This window comes from Cydia strobilella, chromosome 21 (assembly GCF_947568885.1).
Source record: "Cydia strobilella chromosome 21, ilCydStro3.1, whole genome shotgun sequence".
NCBI lineage: Eukaryota > Metazoa > Arthropoda > Insecta > Lepidoptera > Tortricidae > Cydia > Cydia strobilella.
In genome coordinates, this window is record NC_086061.1 from 11,137,772 (window position 1) to 11,165,563 (window position 27,792).

General features: G+C 40.6%; 1 protein-coding gene across 1 annotated transcript; it reads left to right on the forward strand.

The window, feature by feature from the left end:
• Window positions 1-659: 659 nt before the first annotated feature.
• On the forward strand, window positions 660-26,331 carry LOC134750922 (snake venom 5'-nucleotidase). The gene is made up of 16 exons (XM_063686174.1): window positions 660-837; window positions 2,443-2,595; window positions 6,648-6,765; window positions 8,461-8,568; window positions 9,464-9,550; window positions 10,411-10,577; window positions 12,252-12,350; window positions 13,740-13,862; window positions 15,681-15,846; window positions 16,670-16,848; window positions 16,960-17,115; window positions 19,983-20,162; window positions 20,686-20,810; window positions 23,438-23,551; window positions 24,637-24,733; window positions 26,006-26,331. The coding sequence occupies exons 2-16, from the start codon at window positions 2,452-2,454 to the stop codon at window positions 26,087-26,089; spliced, it is 1,947 nt and encodes a 648-aa protein (XP_063542244.1). The 5' UTR covers window positions 660-837; window positions 2,443-2,451; the 3' UTR covers window positions 26,090-26,331.
• The last annotated feature ends 1,461 nt before the right edge of the window (window positions 26,332-27,792 follow it).

The following is a 27,792-nucleotide window of genomic DNA, read 5'->3' on the forward strand; positions in this document are numbered from 1 at the left end:
TTTTTCTTACTTACTGCCAATTTGGTTTGACTAACTATAGTATATCATAGACATAGTATATACAAGTAGTTATAGACGCGCCACCGAGCGACCGGGGATAAGAGAAAGAATATTCATATAAAATTTGGGCAGCATAGGATTTGCATCACACGTTATTTTCTCTTTCCTCTTGAGAAGAGTGTGTTGTATATACTATGTCTATGGCTTCACACGCCTGACATGAGGGTAGATCAATAATCCACGAAAATGATGGTACAGTCTGGCAAAAAAGAGTAAAAATTAAAAAGTGACAACACTGTAGTGTCGTCCCGTTTTTCTTAGATTGATTTGAAAGGGAGGACACTACAGTGTTGCCACTTCTTAATTTCTATTTTTTTTGCCAGACTGTAATGACATTGACAGTTGAATCATAGTTGCATGTTAGTTGCATGCTTAACCAGCAAAATATGTCACTGTACGGGAATAATTTTCCAATATCACCTTTACTTGTTCTACCATATTTTAAGCAAATAAAAGAATTTTGTTTTGTTTGTTTGTTTGAATATAAACACGCCATCTATCGTATCACATCTAAACTTCTACACCACTGACCTGCACTGACGTGTAGTTTGCGTGAAACGAAACGCGAACTTGACAGATGTATTATTGACAGCTGACATGGGCACTGTGTGACTGTGACACAAGAACACTCCCGTATTCCGTTCATGGGTGTGCTTCTACAAAATTTATTATTCCATCCAATTTTCGTAAGTGTGAATAGTGAATTAAACCAAGGAAACCTCAACATCGTGAATGAAAACGTCCTTTAAACTGCTCAAGAAATCAATTACTTCAATCGTCAATACACCAGATCACTCGGTAAGTGTTTTTCGAAATTATTTTGTAATAACTGCAAGATTATATGTTTTGAGGAAAGGAATGCAGTTTACACGTAATAAGTGAGAAGAGTAAACAAATTGGCTCAGCTGTGTTTGTATTTAAGACGTTATTGTCAATAAGATTGTGGTTATGGACCGAAATAGATTCAAGTTTATACCTTGACCTAGCTACCAGCATTGGTATTTCGACTGCGGTACTGCGCAGACCGACTTTATTCGAAATTCGAAATATATAACATTCGATACGCGTTTTTTTTTTTTAATCAAACTTCAGTGAATAGTTTTTGTGCCAGATACTATGATTTTGTGCAAAATTAGTGTGTTGAATTAAAAATTAAAGAAATCGTTTTGAATGCAATTAGAATGTGACTTCTGAGAGAATTTCGTGAATTGATAGCATATTGAGGCTAAATATTTTAAAACATCAAATGTAAACATGTTGACATTAACAGAATTGCCACCTGTATCAAGGTTATCCTAATTTTAACCAAGTGACCTGCCATTGCAGTCAAAACATTTAAATGTTATGTCTTTACTACAAGGAGTCCATGTTTAATTAACTACATCTTTTAACCCATAACCCCAATCTAAAGAAAGGAGTGTTAAGTTGTTTGTCTCCCAAACAGATGAACCTGTTGTAACTTGTTGTTGTTTAATAAAATAATACGAGTTTTGAGGGAAAAACAAAAAGAATATATTTTAAAAACTTAAATGAAGATTAACATGAAACATAGCTAGTCGCGTAAGTATGGCAAGAGATCCCCTAGAACTCGAGAAACTTCATGCGCTGCGTCGTGCGTATTGCATATGGTAAAATAGCAGGCGCTTACGTTTGTGGCCTATTTCCAACATTGTTGTTGTAATTTTAAATTAAAAGTCCTATTTAAGGTGTGTATTTGGTGCATATGTGTCAGGGTTTTCACACGCCTTTATTTAGCTTCACTGTATACAGGGTGGAAAAAAATAATGGGTTCTGGAGGCTGAACTGCCTTAAAACCTTAACTTAGTTCTTTTTACTTAAAGAATTAGAACATTCTTTTATTTTTAAAAAGAAATAAAACTACATTCAAAGATTTTTCATTTTTTTTTTCAGTTTTGTTTGTCAAAAAATATTCTTTAGTACTAAATATTCGCTTTATGGATATTTTGTACGACAGACAAGTGTAAGACCTAATGTTTCTTGGAGAAATATTATCATTAACATTAACTGTATGGACTAGTAGAATAAAATAGTGAATGTTTATTTTTTTTAATTTTTAGTCTGTAAGATTCCCGGGTGAGATAAGCGATTTTAAAAATATCTTTGAATGCATTTTTTTTTTTTAATAAAAGAATGTTTCCTTTAAGTAAAATGAGCTAACTTAAGGTTTTAAGGCACTTTCCCTCCAGGGCCCATAAATAATAAAATAAAATAAAATAATAATTAAATAATTAAGTATGAAGAACATTTATTTTCAAGTTTCTAATTGTGACACAGACAAAATGACAGGCAAATGGTAATTTTTGGACCTATAAAAGCGTGCAAACAGCCCAAAAGTACCAGGCTCGCATAAGTCACGGAGAGCTAACGTGAATGATGGCAGTGCGCGGTATGGCGTCGTTCGCCGCGCAGGCGGCGCTGCGGTCGCGCTGGTCCAGCCTCATCGAGTCCACCAGCGTCGACGTGCCGGGCGAGGTCACGGATGGCGTCCGCTCAGTCGTCGGATGGCTTAAACAGGCCTGTTCCTATATGCTTTCCGCGTTTAGTTTTCTTTACACATTTAGGCTTGGCACATAATTGTAATATTTAACTTTAGGAGTCCCTGGATGCTTTTTATATTCGTTATTTGAAAGTAGAGTTTCAAATAACGAATATGTAATTTTAGGGGTTTCTTTCTCGATGTCGTAATTTTTAGTATTATCGTTGTGGCATGATCTTATACGCTTTCTACGTTTAGTTTTCTTTAAACATTTAGGCTTTTCACAGCACATAATTGTAATATTTGACTTTAGGAGTCCCTGGATGCTTTTTATATTCGTTATTTGAAAGTAGAGTTTCAAATAACGAATGTGTAATTTTAGGGGTTTCTCTCTCGATGTCGTAATTTTCAGTATTATCGTTGTGGTATGATCTTATACGCTTTCTACGTTTAGTTTTCTTTAAACATTTAGGCTTTTCACAGCACATAATTGTAATATTTGACTTTAGGAGTCCCTCGATGCTTTTTATATTCGTTATTTGAAAGTAGAGTTTCAAATAACGAATGTGTAATTTTAGGGGTTTTTTTCTCGATGTCGTAATTTTCAGTATTATCGTTGTGGCATGATCTTATACGCTTTCTACGTTTAGTTTTCTTTAAACATTTAGGCTTTTCACAGCACATAATTGTAATATTTGACTATAGGAGTCCCTGGATGCTTTTTATATTCGTTATTTGAAAGTAGAGTTTCAAATAACGAATGTATAATTTGTAGGGGTTTCTTTCTCGATGTCGTAATTTTCAGTATTATCGTTGTGGCATGATCTTATATGCTTTCTACGTTTAGTTTTCTTTACACAATTTAGGCTTTTCACGGCACATAGTACGACGGTTAATAGGTAGTTCGGTGTCCCGACAACACGCAAATATATGAGCCAGGGTTACCAAATGCGAGTAGGTAATTTTGTTACAAGCGTTTTGTCACAGAATAAATAATACTATTACCGTACACAAAGGAAACAGTGGATAGTTTTGCACATTGTAGTTTTTCCTCAGTCACCCCTTGACCACGGACGCTGTAAAGGGTTCGAAACGGCGGGATGTATTACAAATTCAATATGTGGTATTTTCTTTAAAAAGGGACCTTATTGTCGATGGCGCTTACGCCATTATTAACGATGCTCCGATATGAATACAATGCCGCGCGACGCTGTGCGGATATGCTGTTTTCATAGTTTTATTTCATGAGTAACTATCACGATAACCGAAAACAATATATTATTACATTAATAAGTTATAAAAAAAAACTAGAAATAACCAAAATACCTATTATGTTAAACGGCTCCATACATCTAGTATTACGTTCGTTAAGTAATTTAATTGTCTACGGTAAGAGATAGAAATAGGTATAATTAATTATTCACATGATTAATCCAGTGGGGACACTCCTCCTCTCGGGCAAACTCGGCTCCGTTCGGATCAGCATTGCTCCGAGCAATTATTAGGGTTGGCGCAACTTGACGTCCCTATGCGTGCACGACCACAGATAAGATAATGACCTGAATTTTGATAACCCTAAATAGCCGAAAGGAATAGTGCCATTAGTAAGGGACAGCATGATTCGACCCTGAATCGCTGTCAAACTTCGGGTTTGTAGGAAGTGTCCTTTCTGTACGGCAGTACTATTACTTATTCTGTGATTTTCGCGTATTTACCAATCAAACCAGTTGACAACCCTACCTACTGAATGGGTGTAAATTGCCATCTGAGGACGCCAATAACTCGACCTTGACCATTGGTTATTTCGCACTTCGCTGTCCCAATATTACAGGGTTCTATGTTTCACTTTTATCGAACTAAAATTTGAACTTTATCATAGTGACATTAAGTCGAATTTCAACTATCTTGAAAATGTAACATAAAACCCTGTAATATTGGGGCAGCGACTTGTCAAACGTCCCCAAACTACGTTTTAGGCCCTATGTCTGGGCAGTAAGGTTCAATGTTGTGTATATCTTGACCTTGAATGCACCGGGGGGGGCCATATCGCTGCCCTAATATTACAGGGTTCTATGTTTCACTTTTATCGAACTGAAATTTGAACTTTATCATAGTGACATTAAGTCGAATTTCAACTATCTTGAAAATGTAAATTCCTGTGAAATGTAACTATATTTTGTGTGAGTAATGTGTTGACATGTAAAATACTTCTATTTATCAATAAAAGTTTGATTGATTGATAACATATAGATCCCTGTAATATTGGGGCAGCAATATTTCGCATATTGCTATGTATTTTTAGTTCTAGAATTGTTCTATGTTTTTGATGTCTATAAATGCATATGTAGCTGGTTTTTGCAATATTAAGTGGTTGGTTATGAATTACTTTTGAATGTGTAGAATTGTAGATAGATACCTACTGAACAACTGGTTCTTTCCTGTGGGATAGCTAAACTTTATTTTTGGTACTTGTATGATCTACGCAGAGTATGGCTAAAAGTTGTAAAACATCTTGTCTCATTGTGGAAAGGGCTTATAATTACCACAACAATTCCATGCATTATTTGAATTATTAGTTGAATTATTTGATTAGGAATTAAAGAGTGACCCAGGCGACCGTTACCATGACAATGAATAACCAAAGTTGATTCATCCATATATGTATTTTAGATAAATGTGTGATTTACAGACATAGAAGTTTTTGTGGCAAAAACTAGTGTTTGAGAAAATGAAACATCGATAAATCTGTTATCAATAAGTCATCATCTTCCTCGCGTTGTCCCGGCATTTTGCCACGGCTCATGGGAGCCTGGGGTCCGCTTGGCAACTAATCCCAAGAATTGGCGTAGGCACTAGTTTTTACGAAAGCGACTGCCATCTGACCTTCCAACCCAGAGGGGAAACTAGGCCTTGTTGGGATTAGTCCGGTTTCCTCACGATGTTTTCCTTCACCGAAAAGCGACTGGTAAATATCAAATGATATTTCGTACATAAGTTCCGAAAAACTCATTGGTACGAGCCAGGGTTTGAACCTGCGACCTTCGGATTGCAAGTCGCACCAGCGCTTCGGTAATTATAACTTACTATTGAATTCATGCAATTACTTACAGTAGGTACTTTTCTTTATAGAAATTTGATTTACAAATATATATATGTACATCAAATGATACAATTACGTAGCTCTTTCAGAAAACATATATGATTTTTGTCTTTATGTGTCATGTCAACAACTACAGAAAAAAGTTAATTGACTTTAATTCGGCTATGGGTGTCTTTTGACCAGTCCTCATAGATTTTAGGCCAATTGTTTTGAGGCCGGTTGTAAACGTAAATCCTTCAAGACTAGAGACTTATATGTCTGCACTGGCTTTGCGTTGACTTATGCCGTTATACCTAAACGCATTATAAGCCTCAATTAGCTATTATTAGTTTGCCCTAATCTGTCATTTTTACTTATGTATTTAGAAAGGATATGTGCCATTTACAACCAAAAGGGTACTTATTGTCGCTTGTCAGTAAGGCGCTATTTTCATATAGCTTCAATTTGAAATCAACATTAGCAAATCAACCTTGACAAGCGACAATGTGGTACCTTTTGGTTGAAAACGTCACATATGTCCAGCAGTGGACGTCTTTCGGGTGATATGATGATGATGATTTAGAAAGGGATAAAACACAAATTAACTATGAAATAAAACTATGAAAACGGATTATATCGCGTATATTGAATTTATAATTCATCCCGACGTTTCGAACTCTTTACAGCGTTCGTGGTCAACGGGTGACTGAGGAAAAATTACAAAATGCAAAAATACCCACATGCTAAAAAAATAATGAACAATCATAGACTACAAACTTTAAGGCTGGTTGTACATGCAAAATCGGTTCATAAGGCTAGTTATACACTATAATTATTTTTCAAGTAAAGATATATATTATATACGCGATAAAAAAAAAAAAAAAAAAAACATTACATTTATTTCATGAGTAACTATCGCGGTAACCGAAGACAATATTACAAATTAACTAATTGAGGCTTGTACAGTTTTAATAAGGGGGTAAAGTTACTAATTTGCGTATGTTTTGACAGGCGTCGTTAGAAGTACGCCAGGTTGGTCGGCGCGCGGTGAGCCAACTCTCTGGCCGAGGCATGGACGATGTGCTCATCATCCACTACAACGATGTCTACAACATTGAACAGACCACTAGTAAGTATGTGTAAACAGGCGTTACAAGTACGCCGGGTTGGGAGGCGGTGAGCCAACTCCCTGGAGGCATAGATGTGCTCATCATATACTACAACGATGTGTACAACATTGAACAGACCACTAGTAAGTATGTGTTACAGGCGTTACAAGTACGCCGGGTTGGGCGGAGGTGAGCCAACTCCCTGGAGGCATAGATGTGCTCATCATATACTACAACGATGTGTACAACATTGAACAGACCACTAGTAAGTATGTGTAAACAGGCGTTACAAGTACGCCAGGTTGGGCGGCGGTGAGCCAACTCCCTGGAGGCATAGATGTGCTCATCATCCACTACAACGATGTCTACAACATTGAACAGACCACTAGTAAGTATGTGTAAACAGGCGTTACAAGTATGCCAGGTTGGGCGGCGGTGAGTCAACTCCGTGGAGGATAGATCTGATGTGCTCATCATTCACTAGAACGATGTGTACAACATTGAACAGACCACTAGTAAGTATGTGTAAACAGGCGTTACAAGTACGCCAGGTTGGGCGGCGGTGAGTCAACTCCGTGGAAGCATAGATATGTGCTCATCATTCACTAGAACGATGTGTACAACATTGAACAGACCACTAGTAAGTATGTGTTGATAGGCGTTAGGAGTACGCCGGGTTGGGAGGCGGTGAGTCAACTTTCTGGAGGCATGGATGTGCTCATCATTCACTAGTACGATGTGTACAACATTGATCAGACCACTAGTAAGTATGTGTTGAAAGACGTTAGGAGTACGCCAGGTTGGGAGGTGGTGAGCCAACTTTCTGGAGGCATGGATGTGCTCATGATTCACTAAAATGATGTCTACAACATTCCGATCACCGGTAAGTGATGTTAAAACAGGCGTAAAAAGTACGCTAGGTCATATTTCACCGTCTAAATAGCAACATTCTTGTTTTCCATACTTCGTCGTGTCGTCGAAGTGATCGTGTCGTCACAATCAAGAATGGTTAAGTAAGGGACGTTTCGCGCGTGGAGTACGATTGTCAGACTTTGACATGTAATTTCCGACTGTTTTATTGCTTTAATACAATGGGCCCCAAATAGACATTAGATCCCTTGAACCTGATCGACTGATGCTAATAAAAACTGGTCATCTAGCCCGTGGGTCAGCAAACTTTTGAGATAAAGAGCCAACATCATTCAGCAGCAGCAGATTTGTACAATCACCAGTTTTAGGAAGCTCAAAGGGTCACAAATGTTGATTTCGGGTCTCTCAAAAAATAACTCTCGTGTTCATTTTTAGAGTTCCGTACCCAAAGGGTAAAAACGGGACTCTATTACTCCGTCTGTCCGTCTGTCTGTCTGTCACCAGGCTGTATCTCATGAACCGTGATAGCTAGACAGTGGAAATTTTCACAGATGATGTATTTCTGTTGCCGCTATAACAACAAATACTAAAAAAGTACGGAACCCTCGGTGCGCGAGTCCGACTCGCACTTGGCCGGTTTTTTTTTGGGTCAATTATACGGTTACGCCTTGTGATTCTTGCGACATTTAGGGTTCTAGCTAATTGGTGATTCCATAGCGTAAGTATTGAACAACCAATTTAGCCAGGACCCTGAATGGCTCAACGATCACGGAGCGTGACCGTAACCGTACCTTGCGAGCCGTGGTTTACCGACCTCTGACTGAGTCTATTGTCTGTTATTTCAGAAACGGAGCCGGTGGGCGGAGCCCTACGCTTCAGCACGGCGGTGAAAGCCATGCAGCACTTGAATCCATTGGTGCTGTTTAGTGGAGACGTGTTCTCGCCTAGCATGCGTAAGTAACTGGGTTCTCTAACTTTTGGTCACTCAAAGTTCAAAGCATTTATATGTTCAGTCGTAAATTTCTGTTCTTGAGTAATATGCTTTCTCGGTTCTTACCGTTGTGTTGTTGTGTGTCGTGATGTTTTTCTCAAAAAACATTGTCCTCGCACTTACGTTATTTATATTCGGCGGTATCTTGTTGTATAGAAGCGCTGGTGGCCTAGCGGTAAGAGCGTGCGGCTTTCAATCCGGAGGTCGCAGGTTCAAACCCCGGCTCGTACCAATGAGTTTCTCGGAACTTATGTACGAAATATCATTTGATATTTACTACCAGTGAGGAAACCGGACTAATCCTAACAAGGCCTAGTTCCTCTGGGTTGGAAGGTCAGATGGCAGTCGCTTTCGTAAAAACCAGTGCCTACGTCAATTCTTAGGATTAGTTGTCAAGCGGACCCCAGGCTCCCATGAGCCGTGGCAAAATGTGGATAACGCGAGGAAGATGATGGTATCTTGTTGTATATTTTGTGTCCACGTCCCTTGGGTCACTATTTATAGCAACAGTGTTGTATATTTTGTGTCCACGTCCCTTGGGTCACTATTTATAGCAACAGTGTTGTATATTTTGTGTCCATGTCCCTTGGGTCACTATTTATAGCAACAGTGTTGTATATTTTGTGTCCATGTCCCTTGGGTCACTATTTATAGCAACAGTGTTGTATATTTTGTGTTCATGTCCCTTGGGTCACTATTTATAGCAACAGTGTTGTATATTTTGTGTCCACGTCCCTTGGGTCACTATTTATAGCAACAGTGTTGTATATTTTGTGTCCACGTCCCTTGGGTCACTATTTATAGCAACAGACGTATAAAACGGTCACTGTTAAAATTTCTTGTATCATTTGTTTCAGTAAGCACATATACTAAGGGAGAACAGATGGTGCCAGTTTTAAACGAAATTGGAACACATTGTGCTGTTTTTGGAAACCATGATTTTGGTAAGTGATAGAAATTTAATCAATAAATGAAAATCATGAATTAAAACTATGAAAACGGATTATATCGCGTATATTGAATTTATAATACATCCCGACGTTTCGAACCCTTTACAGCGTTCGTGGTCAACGGGTGACTGAGGAAAAATTAGTGCAAAGTGCAAAAATACCCACATACTAAAATAATGAACAATCATAGACTATAAACTTTAAGGCTGGTTGTACATGCAAAATCGGTTCATAAGGCTAGTTATACACTACAACCGATACCGAACCGATGAACCGATTTTGCATGTACAACCAGCCTTAAAGTTTATAGTCTATGATTGTTCATTATTTTAGTATGTGGGTATTTTTGCACTTTGTAATTTTTCCTCAGTCACCCGTTGACCACGAGCGCTGTAAAGGGTTCGAAACGTCGGGATGTATTATAAATTCAATATACGCGATATAATCCGTTTTCATAGTATTTCATGAGTAACTATCGCGGTAACCGAAGACAATATTAAATGAAAATCATTCAATAAATGATATGATATGATATGATCGTCATTTGTGACGAAAAGGAAAAGGTACTACATTGTCGCTTGTTGATAAGGTTGATTTCTAATTGAAGCTATATGGAAATAGCGCCTTACTGACAAGCGACAATAAGTACCCTTTAGGTTGAAAATGGCACATTTACATATTTATATTTTACAAAAAAAAATACAGGTTTATTTATTTATTTATACTTTATTGCACATAAAATAAGTACAAATGGTGGACTTAATGCCTTAAGGCATTCTCTACCAGTCAACCACTGGGCCAAAAAGAGACGTTTGTTGGTGGTTTATGTGATCAAATGGTATTTTGCGTTACAGACTTTGGCCTAGAAGTCCTCTCAGGGCTAGTCGCTCAATGCAACTTCCCCTGGCTGATGTCCAACGTGATAGACAATGAGACAGGCCGTCCCCTGGGTGACGGTCGCATCACTCACGCTCTCCTGTGCAACGGGCATAAGATCGGACTCATAGGGCTCGTGGAACAGGTGAGGGTGTCCCCTGGCTAACATGAGAGACGAGAAACTACCCTCGTTTTCGGCATTATTGTCAAATGATGGGTTGCACACTGATGGCACGTGGGTGGAAATCGAAAAACCAGCACGTGTCTCTTATGGCGTCTATTGGTAAAGTGGACGAGTAGGTACATCTTTCTTATTACCAAAGAGGATACAAAAGGATAGAGCGGTACTGTCATAGTAAATTTTTTAGCCACAGTAAATTCACTGCCATCTATCGACACACGATTAAAACTTAAAATAATAATTTCAAAAAATGTATTTATATATGGATAAATGATTTTTTTTATTTGCAATATTTGCATTAATTATTTTTATATTATTTTGACCCATGTTCTTTCACTCATATGCGTTAAAATTGTTAAATAACAAACGAAACCGTCAACGCCATCTATACGATAGTAGGCCAAAGGTAGTGGCGCCATCTGATCGAGAATCAAATTTTCTTGATTTTCGAGGCACGTTTTTTCCTTAGACTGTATCCATCTATTACGGAGTTATATCTATCTTTGTTATTACTATCTTAAACCATATTTATTGCCGCCTTCTCTTGAACTACGAGTAGAGGAAGTCCCATAGATGGCGCTGTTAACGCGAGTTAACACACAATATTCACTACGTCATTCGCTACCGGTTCGTCCACACTGACCACCGACTGTGAGTCACAGTCTGTGACTAATATGCTAAAGTAACTCTGTCTGACTAGACATATATCGGGATATGGATCGTGATTACCTTTTGTATCGTTTGGGTTCATCCATTAATTACGTCACACGAATTTTGAGGTTTTTTGACCCCTCCCCCTCCTTGTCACACTTGGTCACACTTGGCAAACCTCTCCCTCTGATGTGTCGTCACATTTTTCAATGAAATAGGCAAATCGAATTAAGTATTATTAATATTTTATCAAAATATTTTTGACAAAAGAAATATTAGTAATTTTATAACATAACCCAAAACAGATTAGGAAAGAAAATTAAACGGTTATCGTTCCAAAAACTTGTTATTTAACTGTACAGCGAATAAAATAATTTAAATAAGTTAATGTGACATCACAATGTTTGTGACTCCCCCTCCCCCTTGTCACAACATGTCACATTTTCTTGACCCCCTCCCCCCCTAAACGTGTGATGTAATTAATGGATGACCCCAAAGCGGGCAGAAGCTAATCGCATAGAGTAACTTATACTAGAGCGGTACTGTCATAGTAAATTTTGTAACCCCAGTAAATTCACTGCCATCTGTCGACACACTTTAAAACTAAAAATAAATATTTATAAAAATACGATAAAATGTATTTAAATATGGATAAATGATTTTTTTTATTTGCATTAATTTGTTTTATGATTTTGACCCATGTTCTTTCACTGATATGCGTTAAAATTATAAATAACAAACGAAACCGTCAACGCCCTCTATACGAGTGTAGGCCAAAACTAGTGGCGCCCTCTGATCGAGAATCAAATTTTCGTGATTTTCGAGGCACGTTTTTTCCTTAGACTGTATCCATCTATTACGGAGTTATATCTATCTTTGCTAGTAGTTAATATTTCCACTAATATAACAGTTAATATTGTTACCCGTTAATTGCCACTGGTTAATAGTTAATATTGCCGCTAGTATAATATTTAATTTTGTTTGCAGGAGTGGCTGGAGACGCTGGCGACGATAAACCCGGAAGAAGTGACCTTCATAGATTTCCTACAGGCCGGGGCCAAACTATCGGAGCAACTTAAACAAGAAGTAAATACTTCCCCGTTAAGCTAAAAACAGTTATTTCTATTCAACTGTAGTGGTTGAATTAAGATTTCGTATATGTAACAATAATTTTCATGTATGGACTCCCAACTCAACTATAATATTCATTTCGATACGCTGTAGTCAACTATAAAAGAATTTGACCAATCACGTGCCGCCGCGCTCCCATATAAAAGACATAAACGCGTGACTATTTTTGTCTACTGAGATACTTCTCAATTTTCATTAATTATTTAGGTTTTATCATCATCATCATCATGTCAGCCGATAGACGTCCACTGCTGGACATAGGCCTAGGTTAGGTTAACTTAGATTAGGTTTTATAGTAAAACAGTATTATTTTAGATGACTCGTAGAAAAAGTATTGTGTACAATAGTGATATAATCAAGCTTTTCAATCTTGTACCTTACTTAGGCAACTCAGCAAACTTCGTTGCCTAAACACGATACTCGACTGAAAAGCTCTCTATTATATCGCGATTGCATAAAATACTATTTTAATGAAAATTAAATGTGAACGTGTACCTTTAAATCTTAAACTAAGAGCTCCGTTTCTAAGTTCAGATGTTTTTGAGATATGTAGGTACTGCCTCTTAGATTAGGAACGCAGAATACAACACCATTTTTAGCGTTTAGTACCTCAAAATTTTAAAATAGCTAGTTATTTTAACTATTGCTTGAGAATAAAAATTACTGCCTTAAAATTACTGCGTTTAAGAAGTGTAACGCTCTTACGATAGATGTCGCTAGGGTCCCCGAGACCCATATAGTGGGAAGATTTGCTGACTATGGATGAGGTCTTGGTGGCTCAGTTGGCAGAGCGCTGGAGTATCAATCTAGATGCCGTGAGTTCAAGTCTCACTCAAGGCAGTAATTTTTAGGGTTCCGTTCCCAAAGGGTAAAAACGGGACCCTATTTCTAAGACTCAGCTGTCCGTCTGTCTGTCACCAGGCTGTACCTCATGAACCGTGAATAGCTAGACAGTTGAAATTTTTACAGATGATGTATTTCTGTTGCCGCTATAACAACAAATAGTAAAAAAAGTACGGAACCCTTGGTGCGCGAGTCCGACTCGCACTTGGCCGGTTTTTTTAGGTTTAGTACCTAAATAGCTAATTATTTATTATTATTGCGTGAGAAACTAATTTACACGTGGGTATTAGGGAATGCAAACTGGTTTTTATTTGTATGATACAATTAAAAACCGGTTTGCATTGCCTAATATAAGTGCCCTTGTGTGCCGTGGGACTTAGTCAACCTGTGTAAGAATGTCCTATAATATTTATTTATTTTATTCTCTTTATTTATTTTATTTATTATTTACTTGTGGCTTGATAAACATTTTCAAAAAGTAAAAAAAAAAATTGTCCACAGGGTTGCGAGTACGTGATAGCCCTAACACACATGCGGACCCCGAATGATATAAAACTGGCAGAGGGCAACACTGAAATAGACCTCATACTGGGCGGACACGATCACGTTTATGAGGTTATTGAGGTGAGATAACAAAGCTTTTATTATATTACCTCCAAACCACCTCCCGCCAAAGGAGCAAAGTTCATCCTCACTTCTTAGACACATGGTACACCAAGAATAAGCGGGCATCTCGCTCGTTTCTTCCCAGAACGTGCAGAATGTGGAATGAGTTGCCTCCTGAGGTATTTCCTTTGCGCTACGACATGGGATTCTTCAAGAAGCGGGTATTTAGGGTTCTCAAGGTTCGGCAACGCTTAAGTGGCTCCTGTGATGTTGCTTATGTCCATGGGCGACGATGACTGCTTCCCATCAGACGGCTCGTCTGCTCGTTTGCTATCACATAAAATAAAATAAATTAGTTTTCATCAAATCTTTCAAGCAAAATAGGGGATATTACTGCAATGTTCTGTCCACCAGAGTGCAGGATTAGCCTTTTTAGTAAACCATAAACTTATACATACTGTACCTTTAACAGGTTTTTGTCAAGTTTTTAGAGATAATAAAATATGGCATTGATGCATCAAGGCGGTTTGTTTACAGAGAACCTACCGGGAAACGCGAATCCGAAATTTCGCTATCTGCCTCTTTATCGCTCGAATATGCAAGAGTGACAGGGATAACGAAATTTCGATTTGCTTGTTTCGCGATAAACCCTCAGATTGTGGTAGTGGCGCCCCCTACGCAGAGTTTCGCGTCATATTCCCTATTACACCCATTATTCGTACGAGTTGAAAGTTTACATACATATTTAAGTTTCCCAACTTCAAGTTTCCCTAGTCAAGATGTCAATCGTTGATAAAAACCGACGAAGACGGCCGTTTAAATTTTCGACGTAGTTACGTAATGTGCTTATTATAGCACAGGGTGTCGTAATTAATGGAGCACTATCAGATGTACTGTAAAATATATTAAAATCGGGCACTCAAGTTAACATCCATACTAATATTATAACTGCGAAAGTGTGTCTGTCTGTCTGTCTGTTACCTCTTCACACTTAAACCGCTGAACCGATTTAGTTGAAATTTGTTATAGATATACTTTGAGTCCCGAGGAAGGACACGGTAGTTTTTATCCCAGAAGTCATCCTTTAAGGGGGCGAAAGGGGGGGGGGAGTTTGTATGGGGAATCGATAAAAAGCAGATGGGATAAAAAAATAAGCTACCGAAATTACTAACTCCACGCAGACGAAGTCGTGGGCAAAAGCTAGTTTGCTATATTAACTCATTTTTCATCTACACCACGACGACCGGTCTAGCCTAGTGGGTAGTGACCCTGCCTGTGAAGCCGATGGTCCTGGGTTCGAATCCAGGTAAGGGCATTTATTTGTGTGATGAGCACAGATATTTGTTCCTGAGTCGGTTGTTTTCTATATGTATTTAAGTATTTATATCCATACTAATACCTATACTAATCTATACTAATATTATAAATGCGAAAGTCTTTCTGTGTGTTCCCTCTTCACGCTTAAACCGCTGAATCGATTTAGATGAAATTTGGCATAGAGATAGGTTGAGTCCCTGAGAAGGACATAGGATAGTTTTTATCCCGAAAATCATCCCTTAAGAAAGTAAAAAGCGGGGTGGCATTGAGATAATTAATGAAGTGCCTGCTAATTTGTGTGCATAATATGCGTAAATTTAGATTGCTATGAGAGTTTTTCCAGGCGCTATTGTTACTCTAGCTGCGGTTACTAAGTCCACACAAGTCGCGGGCAAAAGCTAGTATTATATATATAGTTGTCTGGAGCACCCATAAAACAAGCCTCCTTGGGCTTACCGTGGGACTTAGTCAGTCTGTATAAGAATGTCCTATAATATTTATTTATTTTATTTACATCAGGTAAACAACAAATACATAGTGAAGAGCGGTACTGACTTCCGTCAATTCTCTAAGATCAACATTAGCTTTGGGCCTGATTCGACTCGTGTTGACATCGCCGACGTCCATGTCACCAGCGCGTTCGCCGAGGACCCCGTGCTTAAGGCCAAAACCGATAAATACTCAGGTAAGTGCTTTAAGGAACAAGGTTATGTTTTAAGGCGGTTCCCTGAGCCAGAAGGCGAATAATCTCCTTATATGATCATGTTTTTCTAAGAGGCGTTGATATTCGTAGACGTGGAAAAAATATATGTAGTTCATGAATATATTATCTTTAATATCATAGCTTCCGATACACGAATTATGACACTTCGCTCGATACAAATAATTCCCAAAGTAACCTCTAACTCTGATTTTTTATCAAACTTTACTCGGTTATTTATTATGTATAAACAAAAAAAGAAGAAAAAACAATCTTAACTTAAATAGTAATTTCATAGCTTTCGAATTTCGATATTGTAAGGTAACGTATTTAAAATTAATAAAAATCGACAAAATTCGACCAAAATTCAAGGCCGTTCCATAGCTTTGCCGCTATCACTGTCACATTTCGCAAGAAAGAACGGGAAAGAATGCGCCAAGTGTCAATTTTGATCGAATTTTGTCGTTTTATATTTATTTTAAAAACTTACCTAGTACTATTATATATTCTGTGCCGAGATACCGGAATGGGGTTGGCCGGTCAAAATAATTAGCAGATGGCGCAAGCACAGCTTGCCCTGTCAATCCCTAGAAATGTGTCAAATTTTTGTTTTTTTTTAATGCCCTGGATGTCAGCCCTTTAAGCCAAATCTCATAGAAAAAGGGGCAAGCTATGATGGCGCCATCTCTGCAAACCTTTGACAGTTGCCAAACCCATTGAATGCCGGTTAATTGGTATGAAAAATATACCGGTATTCGATCCCTGTTTAGTAGTAGTTAGTTATTTTATAATTCTTTGAATTCTGCAGCTATGATAGAGGGTAAGATGGACGAAGTTCTCGGCAAGTTCTGCGTGCCTCTAGAAGGACGGTTCTCCTGCATACGACGGCAGGAGTGCAACCTCGGTAACTGGATCTGCGATGTGCTGCTGGCGGCCACAGGAGCCGACTTGGTGCTGCTTAACTCGGGCACTTTTAGATCTGATCAGGTATAGTGCTTAATTTGTATGTCATATATGTTCTTGTAACATCTGTTCTTATGATTTACAAATTGCTGGATAACATAGAGTTGATGTTTATAAAAGTTTTTCCTCCCCTAGGTGCACCCGGCCGGTGACTTCACACTCCGAGATTTGGGCTCCATCATCCCGATGCGGGACCCGATAGTGGTCGTGGAGGCGACAGGGGCCGTCATACTGCAAGCCTTAGAGAACTCAGTCAGCCAGTACCCGAGCCTAGAGGGACGGTTTCCACAAGTAAGTTAGTTCCGCCCCTAGGTGCACCCTGAGAGACCTGGGCTCCATCATCCCGATGTGGGACCCGATAGTGGTCGTGGAGGTGACAGGGGCCGTCATACTGCAAGCCTTAGAGAACTCAGTCAGCCAGTACCCGAGCCTAGAGGGACGGTTTCCACAAGTAAGTTAGTTCCGCCCCTAGGTGCACCCTGAGAGACCTGGGCTCCATCATCCCGATGTGGGACCCGATAGTGGTCGTGGAGGTGACAGGGGCTGTCATACTGCAAGCCTTAGAGAACTCAGTCAGCCAGTACCCGAGCCTAGAGGGACGGTTTCCACAAGTAAGTTAGTTCCGCCCCTAGGTGCACCCTGAGAGACCTGGGCTCCATCATCCCGATGTGGGACCCGATAGTGGTCGTGGAGGTGACAGGGGCCGTCATACTGCAAGCCTTAGAGAACTCAGTCAGCCAGTACCCGAGCCTAGAGGGACGGTTTCCACAAGTAAGTTAGTTCCGCCCCTAGGTGCACCCTGAGAGACCTGGGCTCCATCATCCCGATGTGGGACCCGATAGTGGTCGTGGAGGTGACAGGGGCCGTCATACTGCAAGCCTTAGAGAACTCAGTCAGCCAGTACCCGAGCCTAGAGGGACGGTTTCCACAAGTAAGTTAGTTCCGCCCCTAGGTGCACCCTGAGAGACCTGGGCTCCATCATCCCGATGTGGGACCCGATAGTGGTCGTGGAGGTGACAGGGGCCGTCATACTGCAAGCCTTAGAGAACTCAGTCAGCCAGTACCCGAGCCTAGAGGGACGGTTTCCACAAGTAAGTTAGTTCCGCCCCTAGGTGCACCCTGAGAGACCTGGGCTCCATCATCCCGATGTGGGACCCGATAGTGGTTGTGGAGGTGACAGGGGCCGTCATACTGCAAGCCTTAGAGAACTCAGTCAGCCAGTACCCGAGCCTAGAGGGACGGTTTCCACAAGTAAGTTAGTTCCGCCCCTAGGTGCACCCTGAGAGACCTGGGCTCCATCATCCCGATGTGGGACCCGATAGTGGTCGTGGAGGTGACAGGGGCTGTCATACTGCAAGCCTTAGAGAACTCAGTCAGCCAGTACCCGAGCCTAGAGGGACGGTTTCCACAAGTAAGTTAGTTCCGCCCCTAGGTGCACCCTGAGAGACCTGGGCTCCATCATCCCGATGTGGGACCCGATAGTGGTCGTGGAGGTGACAGGGGCCGTCATACTGCAAGCCTTAGAGAACTCAGTCAGCCAGTACCCGAGCCTAGAGGGACGGTTTCCACAAGTAAGTTAGTTCCGCCCCTAGGTGCACCCTGAGAGACCTGGGCTCCATCATCCCGATGTGGGACCCGATAGTGGTCGTGGAGGTGACAGGGGCCGTCATACTGCAAGCCTTAGAGAACTCAGTCAGCCAGTACCCGAGCCTAGAGGGACGGTTTCCACAAGTAAGTTAGTTCCGCCCCTAGGTGCACCCTGAGAGACCTGGGCTCCATCATCCCGATGTGGGACCCGATAGTGGTCGTGGAGGTGACAGGGGCCGTCATACTGCAAGCCTTAGAGAACTCAGTCAGCCAGTACCCGAGCCTAGAGGGACGGTTTCCACAAGTAAGTTAGTTCCGCCCCTAGGTTCACCCTGAGAGACCTGGGCTCCATCATCCCGATGTGGGACCCGATAGTGGTTGTGGAGGTGACAGGGGCCGTCATACTGCAAGCCTTAGAGAACTCAGTCAGCCAGTACCCGAGCCTAGAGGGACGGTTTCCACAAGTAAGTTAGTTCCGCCCCTAGGTGCACCCTGAGAGACCTGGGCTCCATCATCCCGATGTGGGACCCGATAGTGGTTGTGGAGGTGACAGGGGCCGTCATACTGCAAGCCTTAGAGAACTCAGTCAGCCAGTACCCGAGCCTAGAGGGACGGTTTCCACAAGTAAGTTAGTTCCGCCCCTAGGTGCACCCTGAGAGACCTGGGCTCCATCATCCCGATGTGGGACCCGATAGTGGTTGTGGAGGTGACAGGGGCCGTCATACTGCAAGCCTTAGAGAACTCAGTCAGCCAGTACCCGAGCCTAGAGGGACGGTTTCCACAAGTAAGTTAGTTCCGCCCCTAGGTGCACCCTGAGAGACCTGGGCTCCATCATCCCTATGCGGGACTATACAGTTTTGTTTCTTTTTAAAAATAAAAGAATGTTTCCTTTAAGTAAAATGAGCTAACTTAAGGTTTTAAGGCACTTTCCCTTAATATTTCCACACTGTATGTGTTGCGTGTGTTGTTACATAAACTGAAATAAATGTCATATACTAAGAAAAAGTGACCAGGGCCTCCAGTGCCCCAGGCTGGAATCGAACCAGCGTCCTCTGCTATCTCGCGGCAGGTGCCTGTGCAATTCGGCCACCGGGGTCACAGCGGAATAGGTCGAAATTTTCCACGTATATGCACTTGTTACTGAAGGCTAAGGCGCCCCCTGGCCATCCCTAAGGTAGAACAGAGGATAGCTTAAGCGATAGCAGAGGACGCTGGTTCAATTCCAGCCTGGGGCACTGGAGGCCTTGGTCACTTTTTCTTAGTATATGTCATTTATTTCAGTTTATAATTTATATAGTAGTGTGTCTACTTAAAATAAAATAAAACCGGTCAAGTGCGAGTCGGACTCGCGCACCGAGGGTTCCGTACTTTTTAGTATTTGTTGTTATAGCGGCAACAGAAATACATCATCTGTGAAAATTTCAACTGCCTAGCTATCACGGTTCATGAGATAGCCTGGTGACAGAGAGACGGACAGCGGAGTCTTAGTAATAGGGTCCAGTTTTTACCCTTTGGGTACGGAACCCTAACAAATTAAAGTGTTGTTACATGTTACAACCTGTGTGTTGCAGGTGGCCGGCATATCGTTTGCCTTTGATCCGACGAAGCCCCCGGGCGCCCGCGTCGCCGAACAAGTCGTTAAGATCGGAGACGAATACTTGCAGAGGGAACAGCGATACAGACTCGCTCTCAAAGACTACTTGTACAGAGGAAACGATGGGTTTAACATGCTGCCCGGCTGTAGGTTACTGGTAAGCATAGAGTAACTTATACTAGAGCGGTACTGTCATAGTAAATTTTGTAACCCCAGTAAATTCACTGCCATCTGTCGACACACTTTAAAACTAAAAATGAAGATTTTAAAAAATACGATAGAATGTATTTAAATATAGATAAATGATTTTTTTTATTTGCATTAATTATTTTTATGATTTTGACCCATGTTCTTTCACTGATATGCGTTAAAATTGTTAAATAACAAACGAAACCGTCAACGCCATCTATACGACTGTAGGCCAAAACTAGTAGCGCCCTCTCAACGAGAATCAAATTTTCTTGATTTTCGAGGCACGTTTTTTCCTTAGACTCTATCTATCTATTACGGAGTTATATCTATCTTTGGTTTGACTCTGAATGAACATTATTCATGTTAATTAGTGGTAAGCGGTGTGGGCCACACATACTGTAGACATTGTAGTAATTAGTATAATATGTATTACTTGTAGAGGCTGTTTGTTTACCTAAATAAATTAAAAAAAAAAAAAATTTCGACAGGTATCAGAAGACCTGTGTCCGGAGATAGGGTTGGCCGTGCAGAACCACTTCGCGGCTATAAACGTGCGTTCGGGCCGAGCGAGGGCTTCTAAGCATCGCCAGTCGCTAGTCACTCTCAGTCGCAGGTACGTTTAATATGTATTTTTTAAACTAAATACAACTAGAAATAAAACTATGAAAACGGATTATATCGCGTATATTGAATTTATAATACATCCCGACGTTTCGAACCCTTTACAAAAAAGGGCGGGTAAGGGTAGGGGGCTTTAAAGGGTTCGAAACGTCGGGATGTATTATAAATTCAATATACGCGATATAATCCGTTTTCATAGTTTTATTTCATGAGTAACTATCGCGGTAACCGAAGACAATATTAAATACAACTACTAAAAGTCTTATGTCTGGTAAAAACGTGCGCTTCGGACGAGAGAGGGGTTCTAAACATCGCCAGTTGCTAGTCTCTCTCTAACTCATAATCATATTAATTTATTTATTTCTTGAATGCGGTGCGGTGCTAGCATTATGCTGAGTTGGGTCCATTTCGTGATGCACACTTGATGATCTCTTCTTTTCTTGCTCTTGTTGTCTTAAATGTTCGTACTTGTGTTGTGATCGTCACGAATAAATGTCTTTTATCTTTTATCTTTATCTTTTACATTAAAGTGGGAATGAAACAATTTTTATTCAGCAAATCCTGCCTGAATAGGCATAAAAACAATGAATATTACCTATAACTATAACTAGCTTATGGTTAAAGATAACTACTAGAAGTCTTAGTTCAGCTTTAAATGTGCGCTCCGGCCGAGCGAGGGCTTCTTAGCATCGCCACTCACAGTCACTCTTAGTCGCAGGTACATCTATAACTACTAGAAGTCTTATGTCAGGTAATTACGTGCGCTTCGGACGAGCGAGGGTTTCTTAGCATCGCCACTCACAGTCACTCTTAGTCGCAGGTACATCTATAACTACTAGAAGTCTTATGTCAGGTAATAACGTGCGCTTCGGACGAGCGAGGGTTTCTTAGCATCGCCACTCACAGTCACTCTTAGTCGCAGGTACATCTATAACTACTAGAAGTCTTAGTTCAGCTTTAAATGTGCGCTCCGGCCGAGCGAGGGCTTCTTAGCATCGCCACTCACAGTCACTCTTAGTCGCAGGTACATCTATAACTACTAGAAGTCTTATGTCAGGTAATTACGTGCGCTTCGGACGAGCGAGGGTTTCTTAGCATCGCCACTCACAGTCACTCTTAGTCGCAGGTACATCTATAACTACTAGAAGTCTTATGTCAGGTAATTACGTGCGCTTCGGACGAGCGAGGGTTTCTTAGCATCGCCACTCACAGTCACTCTTAGTCGCAGGTACATCTATAACTACTAGAAGTCTTAGTTCAGCTTTAAATGTGCGCTCCGGCCGAGCGAGGGCTTCTTAGCATCGCCACTCACAGTCACTCTTAGTCGCAGGTACATCTATAACTACTAGAAGTCTTATGTCAGGTAATTACGTGCGCTTCGGACGAGCGAGGGTTTCTTAGCATCGCCACTCACAGTCACTCTTAGTCGCAGGTACATCTATAACTACTAGAAGTCTTATGTCAGGTAATTACGTGCGCTTCGGACGAGCGAGGGTTTCTTAGCATCGCCACTCACAGTCACTCTTAGTCGCAGGTACATCTGTAACTACTAGAAGTCTTAATTCAGCTTTAAATGTGCGCTCCGGCCGAGCGAGGGCTTCTTAGCATCGCCACTCACAGTCACTCTTAGTCGCAGGTACATCTATAACTACTAGAAGTCTTATGTCAGGTAATTACGTGCGCTTCGGACGAGCGAGGGTTTCTTAGCATCGCCACTCACAGTCACTCTTAGTCGCAGGTACATCTATAACTACTAGAAGTCTTAGTTCAGCTTTAAATGTGCGCTCCGGCCGAGCGAGGGCTTCTTAGCATCGCCACTCACAGTCACTCTTAGTCGCAGGTACATCTATAACTACTAGAAGTCTTATGTCAGGTAATTACGTGCGCTTCGGACGAGCGAGGGTTTCTTAGCATCGCCACTCACAGTCACTCTTAGTCGCAGGTACATCTATAACTACTAGAAGTCTTAGTTCAGCTTTAAATGTGCGCTCCGGCCGAGCGAGGGCTTCTTAGCATCGCCACTCACAGTCACTCTTAGTCGCAGGTACATCTATAACTACTAGAAGTCTTATGTCAGGTAATTACGTGCGCTTCGGACGAGCGAGGGTTTCTTAGCATCGCCACTCACAGTCACTCTTAGTCGCAGGTACATCTATAACTACTAGAAGTCTTATGTCAGGTAATTACGTGCGCTTCGGACGAGCGAGGGTTTCTTAGCATCGCCACTCACAGTCACTCTTAGTCGCAGGTACATCTATAACTACTAGAAGTCTTATGTCAGGTAATAACGTGCGCTTCGGACGAGCGAGGGGTTCAAAGTATCGTTAATGCGTGCGGAGAAAAGTGATTAATGACTGCCGATTTTGCAGTAATATATCATATTCTCAATTTTTTGCGCATTACCATAGATAAATAAGTAAGCATAGAGTGCTCACTCAATACATCAGTTTTGTTCCCAAAACGCTTATTCTTATTATTGTCGTAGTCAACATCTAGCGTCAAGTAGCGGACTTATCAGTACCGCTACTTGACACTAGATGTCACGTGTGTCGCGACTGATGAAAAGTGTATTGATCAACATTTTACAAATAATATTATATAAGTATATTGTATCTGCAGACACAGCCTCGTGAAGATGCTGGACGTGTCGGAGCTGGACGGGCCTCCCCCCCTCCGCCGCGCCTCCTCCGTGGCCGAGCCGCCCCCACACCCCCACCCCCACCCCCACCACCGGTATAAACCCCTTCATAATACTTTACAAGCCTTAATCAGTTCATTATACTCTAAGAACAAATTAAATTACTTATGAAATGAACTATAAACGAAATAAATATCATTTACAAAGGAAAAATGTGGTATTTTCTATAAAAAGGGACCTTATCGTCGATGGCGCTTACGCCATTATAAACGATGCTCCGATATAAATACAATGCCGCGCGGCGCTGTGCGGCGTAAACGCTATCGACAATAAGGTCCCTTTTCATAGAAAATGCCCCAAATGATCAAGGCCTCGGGTCTCCAGTACTCGGGGCTGGAATCGAACCAGCGTCCCCCGTTTACGCGACAGATGCCTGAACCGCTCGGCCACCCGGGCTCGGTGGCATGGGTCAAAACTTCCAAGTATATGACAATTTCCGAAGACTTGTGGCGCCCCCTGGCTACCTGAGGTAAAACAGTATAGTTAAATCGAATTAAACTCAGGTGATTTCGGGCTAGCTAAGAGAGTTGGCGCTGCTATTAATACTTACTCTAAGAACAAATGTAACGTTTTCAACCAAAAGGTACCACATTGTCGGTTGTCGATAAGGTTGATTTCTAATTGAAGCTATATGGAAATAGCGCCTTACTGACAAGCGACAATAAGTACCCTTTTGGTTGAAAATGTCACAAATTAATTCAAATTGTCATACACTTGGAAATTTCGACCCATGCCACCGAGCCCGGGTGGCCGAGTGGTTCAGGCATCTGTCGCGTAACAAAGGAAGCTGGTACGATTCCAGCCCCGGCCACTGGAGGACTTGGTCATTCCTTTGTATATGATGTTTATTTCGTTATTTTTGCTGTTTTGTTTAGATTTTTGTACAATAAAGTGTTTTAATAACAAAACTTCCGTGAAACACTTTATCAAATATATTAATTACGGGTCACTCACGTATTTTAAGTCGAAAAACGCTCGACATGTCGACCCTGCCACTCACCATCGCACGTGATGCTTCGAGCGTAGCGGGTCCACATCGACATGTCGAGCGTTTTTCGACTTAAAATACGTGAGTGACCCGTTATTAATATATTTGATAGTGTTTTACTACAAATGGCAGGTTGACTCGTCGCGCGTCGCTCGACGACTTGGAGCAGCAGTCGTGCGAGCTGGCGCCCAAAGTCGACAACAGGATCATACTCATCGACAAACCAGAGGTAACATTATGGAATTAATTAATAAGACAATAACCCATACTAATATTTATTTATTTATTTTATTTATTAGGAAAACTTACAGCTGAAGTAACACGTTAGGTAATAACATAGAAGCAGTGAGCCAATTACAAGTTTCCACAGATAGAAACTGCGTAAAGTGCATGGTGTCCGAAATTACAACTAATAATACTTACTAACTTATAAATATACTTTACTTATCTTACTAGAGAGGGAAAATTGGTTTAATCAGTTAAAAAGAAGAACAAAAGAGAGAAAAAAGAACAGGATAGAGATACAATGTTGAGTTAACACTTTTTCCACTGTTAACACTTAACAGTGGGAAAAGTCCTGAGTCATTAGCTTACGTATCGAACTAAAGCTATCGCAGAACAGATCGATGAGATCATGATGTTTGCAAAGCTGATTGAAAGACTTACCAGCTCTAAAAAGCTCAGCTCAGCTCAGCTTATAAATGCGAAAGTCTGTCTGTCTTTCTGTCTGTGTCCTCTTCACGCTTAAACCGCTGAATCGATTTAAATGAAATTTGGCATAGAAATGGGTTGAGTCCCTGAGAAGGACATAGGATAGTTTTTATCCCGAAAAATCATCCCTTAAGAAAGTAAAAAGCGGGGTGGAATTGAGATAATTAATGAAGTGCCTGCTAATTTGTGTGCATAATATGCTCAAATTGAATGATTGCTATGAGAATTTTTCCAGGCGCTATACTTACTTTAGCTGCTGTTACTAAGTCCACGCAGACGAAGTCGCGGGCAAAAGCTAGTATACATGTACATAAATCTGACTACATAATAATATTGTTATGGATATATATTGTTACTAGCTTCCCGCTCTGCTTCGCACGGGTTACCCTTAACAAATTATACATCTAAGCCTTCCTCAAGAATTTTATTTTATTTATTAAGGTCTACCAACAGTTATTACATCTGACATTTAATTTACGTTAAACCATAAGAAACATTCAGTAATGCATAATTTAGGGTTGACTCCGCTGTCCGTCCGTCCGTCTGTCTGTCTGTCACCAGGCTGTATCTCATGAACCGTGGTAGCTAGACAATTGAAATTTTCACAAATGATGTATTTCTGTTGCCGCTATAACAACAAATACTAAAAACAGAATAATATAAATATTTAAATGAGGCTTCCATACAACAAACGTGATTTTTTTACTGGTTTTACCTTAATGGTACGGAACCCTTCGTGCGCGAGTCCGACTCGCACTTGGCCGGTTTTTAAATACAATGTTGTTCGCAGAGTCTGCAGGCGCTGATAGCGGAGCGCGCGCGCTGGGAGGCCGACACGGTCATCGCGGAGGTCGACGATGAGAACTCGCCCTAATCACAATCAATCATCAATCAATTGCACATCAATCACTTCAATCATAGAGTAACTTATACTAGAGCGGTACTGTCATTATAAATTTTGTAACCACAGTAAATTCACTGCCATCTATCGACACACTTTAAAACTAAAAATGCAGATTTATAAAAATACGATAAAATGTATTTAAATATGGATAAATGATTTCTTTTATTTGCATTATTTTTATGATTTTGACCCATGTTCTTTCACTGCGTTAAAATTGTTAAATACCAAATGAAACCGTCAACGCCATCTATACGACAGTAGGCCAAAGCTAGTAGCGCCCTCTGATCGAGAATCAAATTTTCTTGATTTTCGAGGCACGTTTTTTCCTTACACTGTATCCATCTATTACGGAGTTATATCTATCTTTGCTTCGTGATTGAAGCGAGCGTCAATCGCGATTAACTTCTGGGTGTGTCTCTGTCATAATGTGCCATTCTCAACCAAAAGGGCACTTATTATCGTTTGTCGATAAGGCGCTATTTCCATATAGCTTCAATTAGAAATCAACCTTATCGACAAGCGACAATGTGGTACCTTTTGGTTGAAAACGTCACAAATGTCTTTAAATATTTTACGTGAAAAAAATAAACTGTCATAAGGGACCGTCATTCGAGAATAGGGAATGTTAAGCGAAACTGCGTAGAGGGCGCCACTACCACAATCTGAAAGTCTATCGCGAAACAAGAAAATCGAAATTTCGTTACCTAAAATCTCTGTCACTCTTGCATATTCGAGCGATAAAGAGGCAGATAGCGAAATTTCGGATTCGCGTTTCCCGGTAGGTCCTCTGTAAACAAACCGCCTTGATGCATCAATGTTTTTATTATCTCTGAAAACTTGACAAAAAACTATTAAAGGCGTAGTATGTATACGTTACTCTATGGTTTACTAAACGGGCTAGTGCTGCATTCTGGTTGCAGAACATTGCACTAATACCCCCTTGAGCGTCGCGATTAACTTCTGTGTGTGTCTCTGTCAAAATGTCTAAATATTTTACGTGACAACTACTCCATATAAAAATAAACTGTCTTAACCTCGTGAGTCTATATGTACATTAAAATGTACATATTCATTGCAATCTAATTTGAACCTTTTGTTGAAACAAATAGAGTAGCATTTCTTTTGTTTCACTACGTTGTAAAACAAACGAAATTCGTTCCAATTTACTTATAGAATAAGGTTCAAATAAAAAATTGAAAAACTTTATATGGTGGGTCTTACGAGGATAAGGGACCATCTTTCAAGAATTATAAAAAAAAGGATTAATTGTCAGTTACCAAATCATATCATACAAAGATTTATTTTTAATAGATGTTTTATTTGGGGTCCCTTTGTTAGACATAATTATTGAAAGTCATAATGTAATGATTGTCATATTATCATTAGTCATAATTCTGAAACAGTTAACTTTTCAGGATTTTCCTCAGGTTATCCTATAGATAGGTTAGGTTAGGTTTGTTTCATGGCAATCCTGAAAAGTTACGCGTTTTTGAGAAAAACCAAACATCAAACATTTATTCAGCAAATAGGCCACAGAGGCACTTTTTTTATCTAGTTTTTAATGAGGCTTTGGACACTAGATGAACATGTCAGCCTCATGGGTGCTTTCATAGTTCCCTACTCAAGGGAGAGGTCAATAAAGTGGTAAACACTGATTGCTTTGTCCGATATAG